The 19,579-nt window shown below is 43.2% G+C and overlaps 1 protein-coding gene across 1 annotated transcript; it reads left to right on the top strand.

Moving 5' to 3' along the window:
• Positions 1 to 341: 341 nt before the first annotated feature.
• On the top strand, positions 342 to 19,449 carry LOC118372921 (gamma-aminobutyric acid receptor subunit alpha-6-like). Its single transcript, XM_035758957.2, has 10 exons — positions 342 to 732; positions 874 to 1,001; positions 1,450 to 1,517; positions 2,327 to 2,547; positions 3,017 to 3,099; positions 3,198 to 3,341; positions 3,712 to 3,864; positions 10,965 to 11,218; positions 15,096 to 15,349; positions 17,795 to 19,449. The coding sequence occupies exons 1-10, from the start codon at positions 644 to 646 to the stop codon at positions 17,805 to 17,807; spliced, it is 1,407 nt and encodes a 468-aa protein (XP_035614850.1). The 5' UTR covers positions 342 to 643; the 3' UTR covers positions 17,808 to 19,449.
• The last annotated feature ends 130 nt before the right edge of the window (positions 19,450 to 19,579 follow it).

Below are 19,579 nucleotides of genomic sequence, written 5' to 3'. Positions count from 1 at the left end.
ACTTTGACCATGTCACTCCAGGTCAGTGAAAGCTTGGAGCAAGGCAGCAAACCCCCTCCCACTCCTGCCTTGCCAACACCACCACCACCACCACCAACACCATCCAAGGTGTATCTTTTTGATTTGTTTTCTATTTGTTAACCCACATGCTGATGTGCAGGAGATGTGAAGGACAGCACCTGTAAACAGACTGTAATGGACACAGCTAATGGAAACAGCTAAGTTGGACATGACCAAGTCCAACATGCAATAATGGAGTGATGCTGTTATCTCCTCAACTTTATTAGGAATTATGATCTGTAAAATGCTCTCCACCTCAGAAATTGAAACCATCTCTGGTGCAATCTCTTCCAGGAGGATATTTGAGCCTTTTCCAAATATCCAAACGGGTCCAAACTGATTCCCTGCCAAAACTATCAGTAGATTTCTTCGTTCTTATCTCCCATAATGCCTTATTCGATTATTGTCAATGCCCTCCGTGCCTGCTCTTCTTCAGTCTCTTAAAACTCTTTAGTTTTTCTACTGAGCGAGTCAGATGAGGCGCAGCCGCACTGGGGAAGTCGAGTAGGACTGGCGCAAAAGCCTTCTCGTTTTTAGACTAAGCCGTGTGATCAGCGTTTTGTTCGATTTTAAATGATGGAATATGGAAATTATAACAGTTGACCACGGCTTTGTGGCTGTGGAGTGTTTACGAGGCATGGCTTTCGTTTTCAATTGTTTTTTTCTGTCCTGGTGAGTACAAGTGAACTAATTTCCCCCCGACTTTACGAGTGCTAGAATGTTGATAAATGTACACTATGCAACTTTGATGCAGTAACAAGTTGTATTGAGTAGAATAAGCCGCTAGATAATGAATATGCACTTTGTCTACAGTGTGAGCAATGTTTGGGGAAATCATGTGAAATCAACGCAAACTGAGAATATCTATTTGGATAACATCACGCGTGTATTGGATAGATTACTAGATGGATATGACAACAGACTGCGACCTGGATTTGGAGGTATAGTAATACATATTTAATACTTCTAACAGGTTGTTTGATAATGTGTGAAATTCAAGTCTACTCACGTAGTTAATAAAGTTTTCCTTTCCTATGTTCCAGATAGAGCTTAATTCTTGGTCACTGTCCCATCGTTGGAAGCTGCTTTTAGTGTCGTTAATATAACTGTCGAATTTGTGACATCGAGTGTCCAGGCAATTCATATAACCCACTGACCACAGGGGTTCTTTCTCACAAATTGCTAATTTCCAATCCTACTAAGGGATGTTATTGTGCTGACTTGTAATAGCCAACAACTACAGGTCAAGTAACTGTAAACTAGAAAAGTGATATAATTAACAATAACATCGTTTTTATCCTGTCAATATCTCACCAGCGTCCATTTGTTTCTAGAGTGAAGAGATGTGTTTATTTATGTCTTATGTCAAAACAACATTTATCTTTGTAGGTCCAGTTACTGAGGTCAAAACAGACATCTTTGTCACAAGCTTTGGTCCAGTGTCAGATGTTGAGATGGTATGTGGCCTCATTACTACTTTATCCAGTCCACTTATATAACACAAAACTCCAGAGTGTTGGCATTTATTTATATTTCAATAACACATACTTGTGTTAGTGCAGACAGGACAGAATAATTGCTTGGTGCACCCAGTCCTAGCATGTCCGTCCACAGCCTCAAGTCATATTCCTACCAGCCTTCATTATTCTAGGCAGGATGTCATTAGTGCAGCTTAGGGATTTTAATCTGGTTGACAATCCCTGTCAGTGAGGGTCCCGAGCCGGCTGAGCGTTTGATTTCCATTACACACTATATTATATTTCACAGCATCTAAAACCCACTTCTGGTACCATGTGATCCACTAGTAGCCACCCCATAGGCAGTATAGATAAGACCAGAGCTGTAAAGAAATCCATTTGAGCTAAAAGTATTCCTGGATTGAAAAAGCCATTATCCATTGAGTTTTGTTTCATTATATATGGCAGCTAAGAGCTGCACACATCAAGAAATTCAAGAAAACAAAGTAAATCAATACTGTTGGGTTAGAATTTGGATAATTCTTGGAACCTGTAATGAAATTTACAAAAAAAAAAGTTGTTTTCTTAATGGAGAAGTTGAGAAATATGGACCTGCACAGTACTTCAACAGATCAAAAACAACATGTAAGGAAGACTTTAAAATATTTAATAATCATACTTATTATCGACATTTCATTCACGTAAATGATTCACTGATCTACTGTAGGCTATGTACTGTACTGTACAGCAATGTCCTTATTAGCATATGAGTTGATTGCTGATTTGATTTCCAAACTGCGATGTTGTAGGAGTACACCATGGATGTATTCTTCCGTCAGACGTGGATTGACGAGAGGTTGAAATTCGAGGGCCCCATCGAGATTCTGCGGCTCAACAACCTCATGGTCAGCAAGATCTGGACACCAGACACATTCTTCCGGAATGGCAAGAGGTCCATCTCTCACAACATGACCACTCCCAACAAGCTGTTCCGCATCATGCAGAACGGAACTATCCTCTACACTATGAGGTACTACTGAGTCACAGCCATCCAGGTCCAAAACAGACCTGTGTAGGACAGTAGTCTGTGTTCTACCGGACATCTACCGGAGTATCATACAAACAGTAATGGCTATGGTTTAGTGCCCGGCATTCTCCAACCACGTTCCTGGAGAGCTACCGTCCTGTAGGTTTTCGCTCCAAACCTAATCTAGCGCACCTGATTCTAATAATTAGCTGGTTGATAAACTGAATCAGGTTAGTTACAGCTGGTGTTGGAGCGAAACATACAGGTCGGTAGCTCTCCAGGAACAGGGTTGGAGAGCCCTGGTTAAGATATTTGTGCGATACACGTCGACTTACCCAGGCATATCTCTATCAGCATTGCTTTGTTTTCAGAAGACGGTTTGGCCTGGTACGTGATCAGTAGTAGATGATCATAGGTGACCATTACTACTGTACATAAGGTTTGTCCAATACTCTTTGCCATTCCATTGCAGATTGACGATAAATGCAGAGTGTCCCATGAGACTGATGAACTTCCCCATGGATGGCCATGCCTGTCCTCTCAAGTTTGGTAGCTGTAAGTTGTCTTTCATAAACCTCAGTCAGACAGATGGTTCCACCAGGCTAGCTGGTGATTACAGAGTGACTACGTTATCTTTATTTTTTTCTGTCCAGATGCCTACCCTATGAGTGAAATTGTGTACACATGGAAAAAAGGACCACTGTTCTCTGTGGAAGTCCCAGAGGAGTCCTCCAGCTTGCTACAGTACGATCTAATAGGACAGACAGTGTCCAGTGAGAGGTTAAAATCCAACACTGGTAAGAATAGATTCATTCACTTAATGCTTTAGTAATGCTTAAAGAAATAAGCTTAAAAAATAACCATGCTAACAGTATGCATACCGTATGCATACGGCTTTGAATGAAGATTTCAATCTAAGTCTTTTTTTTTTTCTAAATGAAATTTTCATTTGAATCTATGCTTGTTTAGTACACATTCAAAATGCAGCATTTGACATGTGCTAGAGTATGCATGTACTGCATGTACAAGGTCTCCCTGAGAAGTTCACTGTCTCATCTGTTTTCTGTAGCACAAATCAGTTTTGTGCTCTGTGAAATGCTGATTTACCAACGTGTCTGTTCCAAACTCTCTGTGCCCACATACAGTATTCCATTTGTTTTCTGACAGGTGAATATGTAGTCATGACTGTTCACTTCCACCTGCAAAGGAAGATGGGCTTCTTCTTGATTCAGACATACATCCCCTGTATCATGACTGTGATCCTGGCTCAGGTCTCTTTTTGGATCAATAAGGAATCGGTTCCTGCACGAACTGTATTCGGTAGGCCTCCTCCTGATCTCCACCATTAACTCCATTGTCTTGTCCACCATGCTTACGTTACAAGGTAACCCCAACAAGTCCCAATATAAGTTGTTCCCTTAAATATCCCAAAGTGATATTTACATTGTACATTTTAGTCATTTAGTTAGGTGGAGGTGCAAGTGTTAGTTCACAAACAACAGGGTTTCTTTCAACAATAGAGCCTCTTTAAGATAACAAAACAACTAACCTTGGATAACACAGTTTCATCACTCATAACATGATCTATTCTGTATCCTTTTTTGTACATTTGGTGAAGATGTTGTACTGCAGTATTTGAATGTGTTTTCTTGGCAGGACATGGTAATGGTTTGCATTATGTAGAGTGGTACTAGAGGACATAGGTAGCACAGTCACATGGTATATCTTATGTCTTCTACCTCTTATCTCTATTCCCTCCCAATTGGATCTGAATTAATAGTAAAAACTCCTTTTCTGAAATCATTCAATCCGGGCAGAGAGCGGGGGGATGTTGTTTACTTGAACTTGTTCTGAGGAGTTGCAGGTTCCGGTTGTTCCCATTACATCATGCTACACTTGCTTCAGCCTCTAGCCTCAGGAGCAGAGCGCTCTTAAGTTTCATTTGCCATCCTTTTGATTTTCAATTTAAATTTCCTCAGCTACATTTTTGTGTGCAGGAGCGGCTGCTGGCCTTTGTAGATTATGGCTCTGTTTGGGTGCTTGTCAGCATTTTGACAAGCCCACACTGAGGAAAAGATACCAATCATTAGTACGCGTTCAAGTTAGGCCCAATGTGAGACGCACATATGCAGAAAGTCATTAACCTCCCACATCCTGCTGCTTTCATTTGGCAAGGTAGCGGGAGTAAAACGCTGTGGAGATATTGGAGTGTTTTCAGTGTGAGCATTGTGTGTCCTTTATGAGGCTGTTGCATTCAACATATTGGATTTTCCCCAAACCCATGAATGACAGGCTTTATCTTCACAGTTTACACGTTTTAAAAAAAACAATTTTTAAAGAAATTCTATGATGAAGAGATTGTAAATTGCTTCTGTAAATACAATGTATTTTAATGCTTTGCTGGTGACACAACAGTAATATGGGGCACAGCGAGAAGCCAGTAGCTAAATAAGTTGCGGTAATGCACTGACGTGTGCAGACGGAGAAAGAGAGAGACAGAGAGCTATGTAGAAGCACTCCATCAGGGTTCAAGCACATTAGGCATTGTTGTTGTGTGCAGCTTCGCATGCTGGCTTTCTAAGAGCTGAAAGTCTCCAGAGCTGAAGTCTGACAGACTTAATTGAGTGGGCCTAATTTGTACCTTGCTTTTTGCCTTTAAAAGCACACAGATGCCTCAAGCTCTTTGTTTCTTTCTCCTGTCTTTATCCTTCATTTCCTCCTCCTCCTCATCCTCCTCCCTCTCTCTCTTTCTCTCGCCTCCTGATTTTTTTCCTGACACGATTTCTCCCATACCCTTCTTTCCCAGTGTGTGATCATTTAACAAGTGCTTGAGTTTGACAATTGTTGGCAATTGTGGGGTTTTTATGGAGAGTTGGTACTGTAGCTAGATTTATAGAGAGTTGGTACTGTAGCTAGATTTATGGAGAGTTGGTACTGTATCTAGCTTCATGGAGAGTTGGAACTGTATCTAGCTTCATGGAGAGTTGGTACTGTATCTAGCTTCATGGAGAGTTGATACTGTAGCTAGCTTCATGGAGAGTTGGTACTGTAGCTAGCTTCATGGAGAGTTGGTACTGTAGCTAGCTTCATGGAGAGTTGGGACTGTATCTAGCTTCATGGAGAGTTGGGACTGTATCTAGCTTCATGGAGAGTTGGGACTGTATCTAGCTTCATGGAGAGTTGGTACTGTGTCTAGCTTCATGGAGAGTTGGTACTGTATCTAGCTTCATGGAGAGTTGGGACTGTAGCTAGCTTCATGGAGAGTTTGGTCTGTAGCTAGCTTCATGGAGAGTTGGGACTGTAGCTAGCTTCATGGAGAGTTGGGACTGTAGCTAGCTTCATGGAGAGTTGGGACTGTATCTAGCTTCATGGAGAGTTGGTACTGTGTCTAGCTTCATGGAGAGTTAGTACTATGTCTAGCTTCATGGAGAGTTGGTACTGTATCTAGCTTCATGGAGAGTTGGTACTGTATCTAGCTTCATGGAGAGTTGGTACTGTATCTAGCTTCATGGAGAGTTGGTACTGTATCTAGCTTCATGGAGAGTTGAGACTGTAGCTAGCTTCATGGAGAGTTGGGACTGTAGCTAGCTTCATGGAGAGTTGGTACTGTATCTAGCTTCATGGAGAGTTGGGACTGTAGCTAGCTTCATGGAGAGTTGGGACTGTAGCTAGCTTCATGGAGAGTTGGGACTGTAGCTAGCTTCATGGAGAGTTGGGACTGTAGCTAGCTACATGGAGAGTTGGTACTGTATCTAGCTTCATGGAGAGTTGGTACTGTATCTAGCTTCATGGAGAGTTGGGACTGTAGCTAGCTTCATGGAGAGTTGGGACTGTAGCTAGCTTCATGGAGAGTTGGTACTGTATCTAGCTTCATGGAGAGTTGGTACTGTAGCTAGCTTCATGGAGAGTTGGTACTGTAGCTAGCTTCATGGAGAGTTGGTACTGTATCTAGCTTCATGGAGAGTTGGGACTGTATCTAGCTTCATGGAGTTGGTACTGTATCTAGCTTCATGGAGAGTTGGGACTGTAGCTAGCTTCATGGAGAGTTGGGACTGTATCTAGCTTCATGGAGAGTTGGGACTGTAGCTAGCTTCATGGAGAGTTGGTACTGTAGCTAGCTTCATGGAGAGTTGGTACTGTAGCTAGCTTCATGGAGAGTTGGGACTGTAGCTAGCTTCATGGAAAGTTGGTACTGTAGCTAGCTTCATGGAAAGTTGGTACTGTAGCTAGCTTCATGGAGAGTTGGTACTGTAGCTAGCTTCATGGAGAGTTGGGACTGTAGCTAGCTTCATGGAGAGTTGGGACTGTAGCTAGCTTCATGGAGAGTTGGGACTGTATCTAGCTTCATGGAGAGTTGGTACTGTAGCTAGCTTCATGGAGAGTTGGTACTGTAGCTAGCTTCATGGAGAGTTGGGACTGTAGCTAGCTTCATGGAGAGTTGGTACTGTATCTAGCTTCATGGAGAGTTGGTACTGTAGCTAGCTTCATGGAGAGTTGGTACTGTAGCTAGCTTCATGGAGAGTTGGGACTGTAGCTAGCTTCATGGAGAGTTGGGACTGTAGCTAGCTTCATGGAGAGTTGGTACTGTAGCTAGCTTCATGGAGAGTTGGGACTGTAGCTAGCTTCATGGAGAGTTGGGACTGTATCTAGCTTCATGGAGAGTTGGGACTGTAGCTAGCTTCATGGAGAGTTGGTACTGTAGCTAGCTTCATGGAGAGTTGGGACTGTAGCTAGCTTCATGGAGAGTTGGGACTGTAGCTAGCTTCATGGAGAGTTGGGACTGTATCTAGCTTCATGGAGAGTTGGTACTGTATCTAGCTTCATGGAGAGTTGGTACTGTAGCTAGCTTCATGGAGAGTTGGGACTGTAGCTAGCTTCATGGAGAGTTGGGACTGTAGCTAGCTTCATGGAGAGTTGGGACTGTAGCTAGCTTCATGGAGAGTTGGTACTGTAGCTAGCTTCATGGAGAGTTGGGACTGTAGCTAGCTTCATGGAGAGTTGGGACTGTAGCTAGCTTCATGGAGAGTTGGGACTGTAGCTAGCTTCATGGAGAGTTGGGACTGTAGCTAGCTTCATGGAGAGTTGGTACTGTAGCTAGCTTCATGGAGAGTTGGGACTGTAGCTAGCTTCATGGAGAGTTGGTAACTGTCTTTCAGAGCTGAAGCAGCACTTAAATGTATTGAAACAGTATTACATTATCCACTTAAATTATCTACATGTTCCCCTGTGCAAATGAACTGTGTAAATATCAAATTGACAAGAGCATAGCAGACCAGTGGTCAATGACCCTTTTCTTTCCAACTGTTTTAGCTTGATGAAAACGATCTCAGTGAAATGATATCTGTACCTTGTTAATGGACCATAATAGAGCATGTCCCTTTTGTAAATGAATCATGTCTTGTAAGGGTCTTTAGTGTGAGCCCAGAGATTAAAACATACTTTGAATACATGTGAGAGATGTATTACCGTGGTTGTATGTAACACACCTTGTATCCATGGGTCTGTTTGCATTTTGAATCTCCACAATGTTATTCATTGCTTAGATAACTGTTGTCATGCTAACTGTAACAGATTCAGGCTCAACTACATTGCCTGTTGTTGTTATTGTTGTTATTGTTGTTGTTATGCAGCCAATCAATGTCCGTAGTAGCCCTGCCTCAGATGAACCTGACCATAGTATTACTTAACACTCTCAATCAATGTCCGTAGTAGCCCTGCCTCAGATGAACCTGACCATAGTATTACTTAACACTCTCAATCAATGTCCGTAGTAGCCCTGCCTCAGATGAACCTGACCATAGTATTACTTAACACTCTCAATCAATGGCAATTTATTTGTACTCCCTCGAAACATAACTTGCAGTGATCCACTTGAAATAAGCATCTCCATTGTGGAAAAGGTTGTGCAGATTGAGGTATCGATTTATATCAATATACTGTACAGGTGCAGTAGTTTATGAAAACATTTGCTCGTCTAACAATATTTGCAGTCTCTTCCCTGTGTTATGATGAGATAGAATGGTCGTGGAATTGTGAAATCTTGTACGTCTGGAGATTCCTGTCTGTATAGTCACTTGGCAGTCCAATGAGCCTTATACCAGTAGAAAGTGTTTCAGAAATGTACATTATATCAGCTGTATAGCACACTAAATTGCTTCATATAATCAGTGAACAGGACAGCTTTTCTACGTACTCTCTTCATTGTCCAGGATTGGGACTTATATTGCTCTATTTCCCTGTAAACTTGTTCCATGTAAGCCTTTGTCAATTTCATCTGTGTCCCTCCTCATCATCATCATTACTGGCCGCTCCTGCTCATTCCAGGCTTGCTCTCAGCCCAGCCATTATTGTCTCCCTGAGAGGAAACTACACTACCCGGGCAACTCATTCCAACCCATATCCCATTCATCACCATGTGTCTAACTCTAACCCATGCAAGTTGTGCTGCTCTGAAACCATCATCATCATCATCATCATGATCACTAAAAACAGCCCATCCCATGACCAGTAAACACAGTGAATGGTATGACAAACTTGATCTCCTCGTCTAACCTTCCTTGGCTTGTAAGGAAGTCAGAAATTCAAATGGATTTGTGTCCAAGATGTAACAGGAACAGTAAAAGTTGACCCAAAAGAAAAGTTGACCTCATTTAGATGGATAACTAGCAAATAATCTATTGATCTTGAGAGTCGGCAACCAAAAGCTTGGCTTAGTTTCCTCAGCTAAAGCTTAGTATTAGCATAGTTGCATTAACAAAACAAGACAAATGCTAGGATGTTTCCAAATAGCACGCCTAAGTGACCTGACTTTTAGTTGTTTTAGGCAAGCTTGTTAGGAACATACATTACCACAGGCCCTTCAGATGTTGGATCTTAATTTGCTCACACTGTTACAAGAACTTTTCTGCAATGCAGGAAATGTAACATTTGTAGTGTATTTGAGGTTTAAAAAGGCTTCTGACGTTGGATCAGAAATCTCCTACTTGATTTTCCCTTATGAAAAATGTGTCAATCCCAATAAAAATTTACATTAATTACACATTAATCCACATAATAATTAACATTTCCTGTTGTGGCAGGATTATTTTCCTGCTGTAGCAACCTGGTTCAAATTAAGATCCTACAGCTGTACCGCTCTTGTGTTTGCACTCAATGATGCTAAGGCTAAGCTGTGAGAGTAAACTAAGCCATGCTTTTGGTTGCTGCCTCTCAGGATCAATAGATTATTTTGGGTGTACACTGTGCTACTTTCATTACACTGTATGATTCACTATTGATAAAGTGAATACACTTCAAATATGGCTGAACTATTGATTTGGACTTTATAGCATTTCACTGGCCATTTATTTTAATGCCATACAGGTCTCATGACTTATCAATAATGCCAGAACACATCGGTTTGGTTTCCGAGAGATAGACATTATAATCAACTTGGTATGTTGATGGTGACCCTCCATCCAAAGGTGTGGGCAGAAGGTATCCTAGCGGTTAGAGAGGCAAGCCAGTAACTAGAGGGTTGCCAGTTCAAATCCCGGGTCTGACAGAAAACATCTGTCAAGAAATGAGCTGTCAACAGGAGGGTTGCTGTTATATAATTCTAGATTCCATTTCCTGCTGTTGTGCCCTTGAGCAAGGTACTTAACCGCCCTCAAAAACTGTTCCAGAGTAGTCACATTTTGGACAGTGTGTGTGATACAAAGTGCTTAGCATTGTACTTGGACTCAAATTAATTTCTGAATGGAAGAGCAAGTGTATTGGTTGAGTAGTGCATGTCTAGACGTGTGAACTTGTTGCCGAAGGCTAAAGATTAAACATCATGCCCACAAATTCACCTTCTGGCGAAGTATGGCATCAATTACCATCTAAATGATCAATGGGCCCTGAGGATTTTGTGTAATGCAATACTAATCTTCATTTTGTAGGTTGGTATTGATTGAGTTGTTACAGTATCCTCAGTTACATATTAACGGGACAGTCTAATCCGATGAACTAAAGACATAAATGTTGCTCAATGTTCAGTAATTTTAGATCTCAGTCATGAGAATTACAACAGAAATAATATGAATAAATGTATGATAAGGTTTAAACTATTGGGTTCATAGAAATAACCATTTTCAGGCCAAATGACATGCTTGAATAGACCGTTAACTATTTCCCCTTAAGCTATTCCTTTGCATGTAAGCTCGTGTGTCCACATTACACTGCCCGCACAACAGCTCTAACGCAAACCATTGGATGGTTGACCCTCCAATCCCCTCCACTTCACTCCACACCCTGACAATCACCACTCAACAAGATGATGGGCTGGTACCCTGGAAACCCAGCCAGTCAACCCTGGGGCTCTGGGATGCAGAAAACAAAATGGCTGCCATGTCCAGTATCTCTGTCTAACATTTCTCTATGTGCCCTGTGTATGCCAGGCATTACCACAGTGCTTACCATGACCACACTCAGCATCAGCGCCCGCCACTCTTTGCCCAAAGTCTCTTACGCCACGGCCATGGACTGGTTCATCGCTGTGTGTTTCGCCTTCGTCTTCTCAGCCCTCATTGAGTTTGCCGCAGTCAACTACTTCTCCACGCTGCAGGCCAACCGGGAGCTCCGCAAGGCGGCCTCCATTAAGGCAGCCCAGGAGGCAGCAGAGGCCGGGAGGACCGACGGGGAGTCCTCTTCGGTAATCCACCTCCTCCCTCTCTCCTCGTTTTACACTCCTCCCCCCTTCCCTTTCCTCTCATCTCTGTGTCCCTCTCACCCCCCACTCCTAGTCTGTGACAACAAGAAGATTTGGCGAGAAGAGACAGCCAGTGGCTTCCTGAGCACAGATTATGTGAAAGGAATAGATTAAGGGAATATCCAGGCAGATCATTACAGGCTCACAAGAAGCCTAGAGGGGACAGGCAAGCCCAATGCTTTGTGCTTCTGTGGGAAAGAGACTATTATTAGGTGGCTGCACCAAATATATGAACTAAATAGTCCAATTGAGAGGAGTTCTATCTCTCCATCTGCACCATTTTGAATTACTATCTATTTAAAATGCAGACAAATCTTAATGACCTGGATAATATGTTGTTGACTCATTTTGACTGGTTGTAGACTGGATAAGATGTTGACTGGTTGTAGACTGGATAAGATGTTGACTGGTTATAGACTGGATAAGATGTTGACTGGTTGGCTGGTTGTAGACTGGATAAGATGTTGGCTGGTTGTAGACTGGATAAGATGTTGGCTGGTTGTAGACTGGATAAGATGTTGGCTGGTTGTAGACTGGATAAGATGTTGACTGGTTGGCTGGTTGTAGACTGGATAAGATGTTGGCTGGTTGTAGACTGGATAAGATGTTGACTGGTTGTAGACTGGATAAGATGTTGACTGGTTGGCTGGTTGTAGACTGGATAAGATGTTGACTGGTTGTAGACTGGATAAGATGTTGGCTGGTTGTAGACTGGATAAGATGTTGACTGGTTGTAGACTGGATAAGATGTTGACTGGTTGTAGACTGGATAAGATGTTGACTGGTTGTAGACTGGATAAGATGTTGGCTGGTTGTAGACTGGATAAGATATTGACTGGTTGGCTGGTTGTAGACTGGATAAGATGTTGACTGGTTGTAGACTGGATAAGATGTTGGCTGGTTGTAGACTGGATAAGATGTTGACTGGTTGACTGGTTGTTGACTGGATAAGATGTTGTTGACTGGTTGACTGGTTGTAGACTGGATAAGATGTTGGCTGGTTGTAGACTGGATAAGATATTGACTGGTTGGCTGGTTGTAGACTGGATAAGATGTTGACTGGTTGACTGGTTGTAGACTGGATAAGATGTTGACTGGTTGTAGACTGGATAAGATGTTGTTGACTGGTTGACTGGTTGTTGACTGGATAAGATGTTGTTGACTGGTTGACTGGTTGTTGACTGGATAAGATGTTGTTGACTGGTTGTTGACTGGATAAGATGTTGTTAACTGGTTGACTGGTTGTTGACTGGATAAGATGTTGTTGACTGGTTGTTGACTGGATAAGATGTTGAATGGTTGACTGGTTGTTGACTGGATAAGATGTTGAATGGTTGACTGGTTGTTGACTGGATAAGATGTTGAATGGTTGTAGACTGGATAAGATGTTGACTGGTTGTTGACTGGATAAGATGTTGACTGGTTGACTGGTTGTTGACTGGATAAGATGTTGACTGGTTGACTGGTTGTTGACTGGATAAGATGTTGACTGGTTGTTGACTGGATAAGATGTTGTTGACTGGTTGTTGACTGGTTGTTGAATGGTTGACTGGTTGTTGACTGGTGTTGACTGGTTGTTGACTGGATAAGATGTTGACTGGTTGTTGACTGGATAAGATGTTGACTGGTTGTTGACTGGATAAGATGTTGACTGGTTGACTGGTTGACTGGTAAGATGTTGACTGGATAAGATGTTGAGATGTTGACTGGTTGTTGACTGGATAAGATGTTGAATGGTTGACTGGTTGTTGACTGGATAAGATGTTGAATGGTTGACTGGTTGTTGACTGGATAAGATGTTGTTGACTGAATAAAATATTGCTTAGTGGTTGTCTGGTTGCTGACTGGATAAAATGTAGTTAATTGAGTCTATCAGCTCTTCCTTGCTCGATGTTTATACTATACATTTATGTCAGCATGCTAAAATTCCATTGTTAAAATTGGATTAAAGAGAGGACACAAGCCACATTGATAGGATAACCTGTGTATTGTAACAATGTCACACCATTAATCCTGCAGGTTCAATCTCACCAAAACAATGGCACCGGTATTGACACTTTATGATCTCTAGATATATTATGGCAGCATGCAAAACAATGTAATTCGCACTGCATAAGAATCTGCTCTGATTCTGAGAGCCAGCAGAGAATTTGAGCCTGCTGTCGTTTCAGAAATAGCTGCAGTATTAAAGCCACATGCTCCCTGCATGATTTCTCACCTCCGTCAGACGTGCACAGCATTCAGCAGCTGACATTTTCAGCTCCAACCTGGTCTGTGATGGAAGCCAGTCAAATTATGGCCCCCGCTCCACCCCACCCTTACCAACCCTCACTCTGTCCCTGCTACCCACACCACCCCTACCAACCCTCACTCTGTCCCTGCTACCCACACCACCCCTACCAACCCTCACTCTGTCCCTGCTACCCACACCACCACTACCAACCCTCACTCTGTCCCTGCTACCCACACCACCCCTACCAATCCTTCCTCTGTCCCTGATACCAACACCACCCCTACCAATCCTTCATCTGTCCCTGCTACCCACACCACCCCTACCAACCCTCACTCTGTCCCTCTGTACCCACACCACCCCTACCAATCCTCATCCCCTGCTACCCACACTGTCCCCCTCACTCTGTCCCTACCCACACCACCCCACCACCCCTACCAACCCTCCTCTGTCCCTGCTACCCACACCACCCCTACCAACCCTCCCTCTGTCCCTGAATCCTTCCTCTGTCCCACCCCTACCAACCCTCACTCTGTCCCTGCTACCCACACCACCCCTACCAACCCTCCTCTGTCCCTGCTACCCACACCACCCCTACCAACCCTCACTCTGTCCCTGCTACCCACACCACCCCTACCAACCCTCACTCTGTCCCTGCTACCCACACCACCCCTACCAATCCTTCCTCTGTCCCTGCTACCCACACCACCCCTACCAACCCTTACTCAGTCCCTACTTCCCACTCCACCCTGTCCAACCCTGCTCAGTTCCTGCTCCATACACTCTGCTGAACTTAACTTGCCATGCATCTTATATACACTGAGTGTACAAAGCATTAAGAACACCTTCCTAATATTGAGTTGCATCCCTATTGCCCTCAAAACAGCCTCAATTAGTCAGGGCATGGACTCCACAAGGCATAAAAAACATTCCACAGAGATGCTGGCCCATTTTGACTCCAATGTTTCAAACAGTTGTGTCAAGTTGGGTGGTGGACCATTCTTGATACACACGTGAAACTGTTGAATGTGAAAAACCCAGCAGCGTTTGCAGTTCTTGACACAAACCGGTGAGCCTGGCATCAACTGCGATACCTCATTCAAAGACACTTAAATATTTTGTATTGCCCATTCACCCTCTGAATTGCACACATACACAATCCATGTCTCAATTGTCTGAAAGCTTGAAAATCCTTCTTTAACCTGTCTGCTCCCCTTAATCTACACTGATGTAAGGTGGATTTAACAAGTAACATCAATAAGGCATCATAGCTGGTCAGGATTAACCTGGTCAGTCTTTCATGGAAAGAGCAGGTGTTCCTAATGTTTTATACACTCAATGTATAATGTTGTATTGATGAATTAATCAATTAATCAATGAATGAATCTTTTATGATTTTTGTGCATATAACATACTGTGTTGTTATGGGAAATGGATTCAATTAAAACTGTGTTTTATCAAAATTAAACAACTAATTTCCTATTTTATTAATCTTAATTTCCAATGACTTACTGACGTTCTGGTCATAGATTTACTATAGATTCTCTCACTCACCCCCTCCACCGATCTTTGTGTTGATGTACTATACAGGATGCCAGCAGTATGCTGAAGAAGAGGATGAACTCCACGCCTCACTTTGAGAGGCCAGCGGAGGTGTTCCCTAACCCTCCAGTGAATGCCCAGGCCTTCCTCCAGCAAGGCTCAGCTGTGCCATCCAACAACTTACTGACAGGCACCAGCATCATAGACAAGTACTCTCGCATCCTCTTCCCTCTGTCGTTCGGGGCCTTCAACCTGGTGTACTGGATCGTCTATCTCACCAAGGACACCATGGAGATGACAAGGTAAAGCATGGCTCTTGCAACGCCAGGGTTGTGGGTTCGATTCCCACGGGGAACCAGTACTGAGAAGAAAAAGTATGTATGTGTTGGACCGAGATCAAGTTGGCTGTTCTCATCCTCATAGACGTTCAATAGCCAATGGGAGATCATGAATTATGGAAGAGTGGCAGGTTCAGATCTAATTGATATCTGCAGTTTCTCACAGCCGTTACTCATACAAACGGGCACTCCCACTTCATATGTGACACCTGAATCTATCAGCCACAACACTGTAAACATTCCGTATGGAGTGATATTGGCATCGCATAGAATCCAGCTTCCTCATGGCTTCTGAGAGTGGTTTGTCAAACAGAAATTCCTGGGTCAGAGATTGCTTTCCTACTTGAGTAGGAAGCATTAAGACACCTTCCGCTCATCTCTCTTTTCACCTAACAGCATCTGATTGATCATTGAATGCTACACACCACAGGCTGCCAAGGTAGACGGCTGCTTTAAAGACACAACAGTTGCCACATGTCAGGGCAAATGGATTGAAATGAATGTGCTTTTGCATTTATGAATAGTGGGACTACTGTACACTCTGGTTGAGGAAATGGCCCCGGTATTGTACATGTGGAGTGTGTGTTGAGTAAAGATGTGTTGTGCATATCTTTTTTATTCCTAATGCATCAAACATGGGATTCTGAGAGGTTGACACTTGAAAGGATGGAGTAGTGTAGCGTGTGCAGCGCTACCGTTACACCACACACACACAGAGTGCTTTAGAACAGCAGTGGCTCGACACCAGCCATTAACTTGGATCTTCTTTTGCTTTACTGATAGCCTACCAGGTTTGTATGTGTGTGTTTTCTCACTGAATAAGGTGCCTCAGGCCAATTACATGACAGTGATAAGAGCTGTCTACACTCTTAGAAAAAAAGGGTTCTTCGGCTGTCTCCATAGGAGAACCCATTTTTGTTCCATGTAGAATCTCATGTAGAAAGAGTTCAACATGGAACTCAAAATGGTTCTACCTACAACCAAAAAGGGTTCTTCAAAGGGTTCTCCTATGAGAACAGCCGAAGAATCCTTTAGTGTTCTAGATAGAAAAAAGGTGCTAAGTGTCTAGAGTTTGTTGCTGACTGTTGCTATTCATTGATATGGACTATAAGTGACCAAGCAGTTAGCTACATACGCAGCGGGCAGCATAGTGAAAGCCGAGGCGCTCGAAAGCACTGTGATCAAAAATAGAACCACAACCAGTGGAGGAGCCATTGAAGTGAGGCTCTCAGGATATGTGGATAGTATGTATGGTTCATTCTCCAAGTGTAAGCCATTTTCAGCTTTCCACTTCCTTGTTTATACAACCGCATTACACTGTATATTTTTCCATGTGCTACCTCCCACCAACCTGACCTCTGGCTCTGGGAGCTGTACATTCATCCGAACCCACATGTCATTCGTATCTCTTGAAAGCCCCCTTTTTAATTTATGGGAAATAAATATATTTTTCTGATGACGCCAGCCACTTAATTGAATGCAGTTATCACATTATCAGTGCATTCCTCCTTGTAGCCTCACTTTTGTTAGACAAGTGCCTCTGAAGAGGAGTAGGGACAAAGGCTCTTTAGAGGAGCAGAGCCACAGGACACGTTGGTATAAATAAATAGGATTGCATCTTGCTATGTGTCCTCTGGTCTTTATTGCCCACTGGAGTACCAGCTCTCTCCTTGTCTCTCATAAATCAAAACAGTAAATGTCACTAACTCAATTCCTATTTTCCAGCACAGACCATTGCCATAACTTTGGTGTAATGATCATTCAATCACTGCATTTTAGGCAGAGAATATAGGGGGCCAGTAAAACTGTTGTCCATAAAGAGCAATAGAGTTGTGTTTATGATTACATTTAAGACATCACACCAGCGTCCATGCACACTACCATAGGAAACTGGAAACAGATATTCCTGATGACAATAAATCCAGCACTACACTGTTCAGGAAGGCTGTGCTCACAATAATCCCCTGGTTTGACACATAGACGGAGGAGGCGTAGGTGTGAAATAGCTGGCAGAGTGTCCCAGGGAAAAAATTATAGAGGCGGACTAGTTTCGCAAGGTCTTTGTCGACAGCCCATGAGCAAGGGATTGATTCAAATATACGCAGGCCCCTGCATGCCAACCCTGGGAGGGGAATGAAATTAGAACCCCTTTAGTGTGCCAGTTCACACTGCTGGTTGGCTGCTGGGCCGTGTAAATGCACACTCCATCTACCTCCTGCGTTAACAAGATGAAAGCAGAGCTTTATTTGTTTTCAAAATGCGTCACATGTTGCCCCCGCACATTCCCAACCCCTCAGTACACCCTCTACTACACACAGCAGTGTCTCTGTTCACTTGATGTGACTGTAGTTATAACCTCTCCGGGTTTTTTCACATTTTCTTCTTGTCTTTCCTGTTTTTCTGTTACAGGGACAGCGTGTGAGCCACCTGCGGGAGTGAGCCCCCTCACTGATCACATACGCACATGGACACACACACACACACATTTTATTTTTATGCAGCCTCCATACATAATTTCTGTGTGTGAGGATTTGAAGGGCTTTGCCAACTCTTGACCTGGGAGCTCATGTTCACTCATAGCTTGGTCTCTCAGTCTATTTAAGAAAGGTATTCAATCTCTTTGTCTCTCGCACATCCCTCTGTGTCTTCCCCCCTGAAGAGACAATGTGCATTTGTACTTCTCTTCCATGTGTAATGCCCTTTCCCTGTCGCTGCCTGAATCCGTGGGTCTTTCCAAGAAGTAGCTGAGTGTCTGCCACAGGTCTGGAGGCAGTGGAGGCTCTTTGTCTGTATAAAATGACACACGGCTTGGCACCGTCTACACTGGACAGTACTGGAACACACCTGAGGGGAGTAATGTGTACTGACTGACTGACTCTCTTCTCCCAATTTCAACATAGCCATCTTTCTCTATTTTTCGGTTCATTGGTTTATATTCACTCATCTCATGGAACATAGGGTTCTTATTGGTTCCTCAACAATGTTCCCTCAAAAATGTTTAGGCACTGAGCAAATCTCAGCTCTGCTGAGTACAAAATTGAACATTGTGAGAATTCTGTGCAATTTCCAGCACGCGTTTACTGTGAACACTGAGGCTGTACCCACTTTAAGTTACCGTTTTAAATGAACAGTGGCCAAATAGGCTACTGTGGCTATTTGATCATAATGCAGACCTACCAGAGTGGCCTACCATCAAAATCTATGGAGAACATACATCCTATAACATTTTAACATGGAAATAGCTGTTCTATAGATAGATGCCAATTTGTGGTGTTCAATGTAGGCCTACATTCCATGAGACTTTTGAAAAAACATGCAGGGCTTGACATGAACCTGTTTATCCACTTGTCCTTCAGACAAGGAGGTGACTGAAAATGTTGTTCTGTTGTTTGTGGCAAGAATCCACTTTACAAAATAAAATGCATTATTATTACCATACCATTATTACAGAGAATCAGATAAATTATGCTACAATCTGCCTATTGGCTACTTAGCTTATTCAAGCCTGTCTCAAAATACAACACAAAAAAAAGCTCTTTACCTGACTCGCTTTTCAAAGATGATCTTTTGTGCTCTTGTTGGAAACAATCATTCCCCTATTGCTGACTACAAATTATCTATAACTGGGCTAATAACTCACTAACTAGTAAAGGATATGAACAAAATGTGCACAAGTGGCTACATGCAGCTCTTGCTTTGATCTCAAAACAAGCTCATCTACTCACGACTGCTCATGCTGTTAACATAGTCCAGTTCAACGTAAATGGCACAGATCCATTTATGGCAATGGTTTATTTGCATATAGGCCAAAAGCAGCTCTGTTTGGTTATGCTGCGCTGGTCTGTGTAGTTCATTTTGTTTCGGCATGTTGCATTGAAAGTGGCTAATATTGCATTGATTCGATCACAACTGCCACAGTAAAGGGAAACGATAGTGTTAACTAACTGAGAAAACTCTAGAAAGTTGAGTGAAGTTCAATCTCGTGCTTCTCTCTGTGGGCTGATATTTCTTCTTCGTGGCAGTCCTGGGGGGCGGTGTAGCAGTCCTGGGGGGTGGCGTAGCAGTCCCGGGGGGCGGCGTAGCAGTCCTGGGGGGCGGCGTAGCAGTCCCGGGGGCTGGCGTAGCAGTCCCGGGGGGGGCGTAGCAGTCCCGGGGGGTGGCGTAGCAGTCCTGGGGGGTGGCGTAGCAGTCCTG

Source organism: Oncorhynchus keta, chromosome 11 (genome assembly GCF_023373465.1).
Source record: "Oncorhynchus keta strain PuntledgeMale-10-30-2019 chromosome 11, Oket_V2, whole genome shotgun sequence".
Lineage (NCBI taxonomy): Eukaryota > Metazoa > Chordata > Actinopteri > Salmoniformes > Salmonidae > Oncorhynchus > Oncorhynchus keta.
Note: the sequence above shows the minus strand (reverse complement) of the source record. Positions and strands in the feature narration are given on the sequence as shown.

Coding starts and splice junctions, on each gene's coding strand:
- LOC118372921 (XM_035758957.2), top strand. CDS start 644: ATGGAAATTATAACAGTTGACCACGGCTTTGTGGCTGTGGAGTGTTTA. Junction 733..873: donor AATTGTTTTTTTCTGTCCTG/GTGAGTACAAGT, acceptor CTTTGTCTACAG/TGTGAGCAATGTTTGGGGAA. Junction 1,518..2,326: donor CAGTGTCAGATGTTGAGATG/GTATGTGGCCTC, acceptor GCGATGTTGTAG/GAGTACACCATGGATGTATT.